This window comes from Coccinella septempunctata, chromosome 4 (assembly GCF_907165205.1).
Source record: "Coccinella septempunctata chromosome 4, icCocSept1.1, whole genome shotgun sequence".
NCBI lineage: Eukaryota > Metazoa > Arthropoda > Insecta > Coleoptera > Coccinellidae > Coccinella > Coccinella septempunctata.
In genome coordinates, this window is record NC_058192.1 from 40,878,600 (window position 1) to 40,882,554 (window position 3,955).

The following is a 3,955-nucleotide window of genomic DNA, read 5'->3' on the forward strand; positions in this document are numbered from 1 at the left end:
TAATTATTATTGGGATCACAGTTGCGTTCAGGATAATATTTTTTTTTTGGTGATATAATTTTTTTTTCAGGGCGTTAATTATTTTTGGGATCACATTTGCGTTCAGGATAATATTTTTTTTGGTGATATAATTTTTCTTTCAGGACGTTAATTATTTTGGGATCACAGTTGCGTTCAGGATAATATTTTTTTTTGGTTATATAATTTGTCTTTTAGGGCGTTTCCATATAAGGTTGATATATTTTGAATATAGAGAGTATTTGGCGTTTATAGTTTGATTAATTCTATCGTGTGTGCGCAGCGTATTTTGGGATTTTTTTTTTGAATAGGAATACTTGATTCATACTTTGAAATATCGTGAATCTGATATAATTGTTTTGATTTCCTCGTTTAATTTGCGGAGTTTAAAGATAGTTTTCGGATTAAATTGTTATTGAGGTTATTCACAAGGTTTTGAAAAATGTTGCCGGCGGCTAGTGCTAGTGCTACCACCCCTGCGGTGGCTGAGAAAGATGTTATGAGATTTCCGTTTATGTATTCGTTGGGGATGATTGCGACAACCCTTGATAGTTTTTCGGGAAAAGACGCGAAGCGGTACTTCGACAAATTAGAGTTGAGGTCGAAATTGGACGGATGGAGTGAGGAAGAAACCCTTACTCTATTGAAATTAAAACTGATAGGCGCGGCGTACGAATATTTTAAGTCTGATGAGGCGTATGATAAATTGAAATACTCGGAATTGAAACAGCGGCTAATTTTAAAATTTACACCATCAAAATTGCCAGGGGAGAGTCAGTGGAATTTAAGTCGTTGTTTCCAGCGACATGATGAAGATGTTTCATTTTTTGTACTAGGCTGCGGATTTTAGGCGCGGAATTACTCCGGGAAGATTTGGGCGGAGCATCGCTAGACGAACAAGCGGGAATCAAAAAGAAAAATAAAGAGTTGATATTAAATCAGTTTAAAACAGGGTTGCGCAAAGACTTGATGAAAGATATGGGGGTAGCTTTATTAAGAGAAGAAAATCTAGATTTAGAAAAAGCGGAAGGACTGGTCAAATTACAAGAGACCGCAACAAGGATGATACAAGGAAGGACATCAAATATGAGGGTATCGGCGGTAGATGCAACGGAGGGATGTCAACATTGCGGGAAAAAGGGGCACGACTCGAAGGATGAAAGGGGGAATATTAGAAAATTTGCAGAGACAAAGAAGAATACAGCGCAATGTTATTCTTGTGGTAGACCGGGTCATTTTGCGAGAGAGTGTAGGAATAATAACAGATCAGGGCAAAGGACGCAGGGAGGTTGTTATAGTTGCGGACAAAAGGGTCATTGGGCTAGGGATTGCCCAAGACAAAATCGTCAGGGACGAGAGAATTTTTCGAAAAATAGAATACGGAGAAGAGCAAATATGGCCTGGGGTCAACGTGAAAGCAAGGAGATAGGAAGAAATGCTGATAAGGAAGGGGGGCGAAGTACGGGAGCTATTCCTAAACGATCGCCTCCATTTTCGAGGGGGTCTCAGTCGAGGAGACAAGAAGATTTAAACGGGGAGGGCCAAAATCCAACTGCCGGGATAGTGGCCGGAAATTTTTAAAAGGGCAGGTTTATTCGGGGATGCCAGGGGGGCATGTATATAAGGGGGAAAGTAAGAATCGTTCGGTAATGGTGATCCCGGAAGTGAATTCCGGAGGGTTATTTGATGCACCTCACATGATTAACTTAAACATAAATGGAAGGACGAGGCGTTGTTTGGTAGATACGGGAGCCGCGGTGACTCTTGTAAATAGGAGTATAATTCCAGAAGATGGAATAAATAGAGAGGAGGTCGACTATCGGTTGACGAGCGTAACAGGTCATAGTTTACGTACCTGGGGTACGGCCAATATTTTGGTGGGACCTGTGGGAGGAAAGTTAGGTACAACTTGGACGGCTATTTTGTGTGATGACGATATGTTAGGAAACGTCCAAGTTATTTTAGGGAGAGATTTTCTCAGTGCAAATGAGGCACATATTAGTTATGAGGGGGAGCCGTCCGTTATGATGTGGGGTAGGAGATTCGAATTTTTGAATAAAAGGGATATAGAAAGCGAATTATGTGCGGAAGATGAATATAGTAAGGGATTTACCGGAACGATTCAGGTCAACGGAAACTTCAGGGAAGTTGTTCGTTGGAAAACCGGGTTTGAGAGGAACGCCGGGAAAACTGTACTGGAGGATAAGTCGTACGCGGAAGATAATGTCAAAAGTGACACAAATGGGGAACGGTTAAGGAAACCAAAGGAAAATGTGGAAATTAGGACACAGTTTAAGGAGTCCGGTACGCAGACGGAAAATGTCGAGGGTATAAAGCCAAAGGTAAAATTATTTAAGGATGCTAGTGTCCAAGTGGGAGCTAAGGGTAAAATGGAAAGTGAACAGAATAACAAGGGAATCGTTGACGGAATTGATAGGACAGTCGGTACAGGAACAGGTGGTTGGGTCCTGCCAGCTAGTTCCGCGGTAGGACTTGCGGAAGGAATTCAAGAGGATTTAGGAATTCGTAATGAAAAATTCAAGGGGAGACCGGAACAGGACTTGGAAATAATACTTCCAAATAAAAATAATTTTGGAAATGGACCGAGAAATACGGAAATGGCTGGGAATAACATTGTGTACCAACGTGAAAAGTGGTCAGGGAATAGCGAACGCGTGCCAAGGACGGTCGCGACGGAGGAATGCCAGTTGGCAGAATCGAATATGGGAATAATCTAGGGGCCTGTTCCGATATTGCTGTTAGTACTGGCCCGCAATCGAATAACAATAGAACTCGAACGACTGGGCCAATAGGCATCGTTTCTGAAATACTGACAGTACTATTCAGGAATATCGGAACAGACGGGATAACGTAGAGCAGATGATCGACGTAGATCAGGGGCCATGAACAAAGGAGTTGCATGGAAGGAACTGGGAAGGAAATTCGGAAGAATTTAAAAATTAGTACCGGTTATACTAGGAAGAAACGAGGGGAAGAGGATGATAACAGGGAACAAGGAAAAAGGTACAAAGAGAAGTTTACTGAAATAGTAGTGGATAGGAACAAAGTGGAGTATCAAGAGGAAAATAGACCCAGGGGGTCGAAATCAAGTAAACGAGTATCATGGGACGTCAATACAGAGGAATTTCAGATGGTGGAATTTAGGGTAGGAGACTTGGTATATTTCAAGGAGGTATCTGAAAAATTGGAAAAGAAATGGTTAGGACCATACAGGATCAAGGAAGTGTTTGATTCGGTAACCTGTAGGATACGGAAATGTGGAGGATGGGAGGACAGAATTGTCAAGATAAACAGGCTGAAACCTTATGTCGCTAAGGTTCGGAAAAAGCGCCCTGACGAACATCTGTCAGGAAGGGAGGAAAGATTTGAGGACTTTAGTGAGACAGATTCGGAAATAGAGAAACCTCGGAGGTTTCATCCGATAATGGTTCCACAGGGGTATGGGAGACATACACGGAATTCAGACAAGGGATTAGAGAGCAATGATGAGGAGGAGGTAATGGAGACCGATCAAGAGGAAGCAGAAAGGGTGGTAAGGAGGTCTACCAGGATTAGGCGTCCCCCAGATAGATGGAGCCCAACCTAATCAGATAGGAGATCAGGGTAGCGGCAGGAAAATCTGTGGGATTGACCTGTCAGGAGAAGTGAATCGACTCCTGCCCTTTCGCAGATTCCAGGGACTCTCACTGACCCGGAGAGTCACAACCTGAAAAGGGTCTTCTTCTTCTTTTTCCTGGGTAGTGGCAGGACATTTTGGCTGATAGTCCTGAAAAAGGAATAATCGACCTTTCCCATTCCACAGATTATAAGTAGAATAATAAGGAGGTCCGGTAATAATGACTTATAGTAAGGGAAATGAATGGTATAAAGATGGGTTTCTTTAATTTTTTTGGGTCAGATGGGCGCCAGGGTTGAG

General features: G+C 42.4%; 1 protein-coding gene across 1 annotated transcript; it reads left to right on the forward strand.

Annotated features, from left to right (window-relative positions):
- Positions 1-996: 996 nt before the first annotated feature.
- Positions 997-1,599, forward strand: LOC123311736 (serine/arginine-rich splicing factor RS2Z32-like). The gene has a single exon (XM_044895807.1). It carries the CDS (start codon positions 997-999, stop codon positions 1,597-1,599), a length of 603 nt encoding a protein of 200 aa, XP_044751742.1.
- The last annotated feature ends 2,356 nt before the right edge of the window (positions 1,600-3,955 follow it).

Bases quoted from the DNA above. Each gene is read 5' to 3' on its own strand.
- LOC123311736 (XM_044895807.1), top strand. From the start codon at position 997: ATGGGGGTAGCTTTATTAAGAGAAGAAAATCTAGATTTAGAAAAAGCG.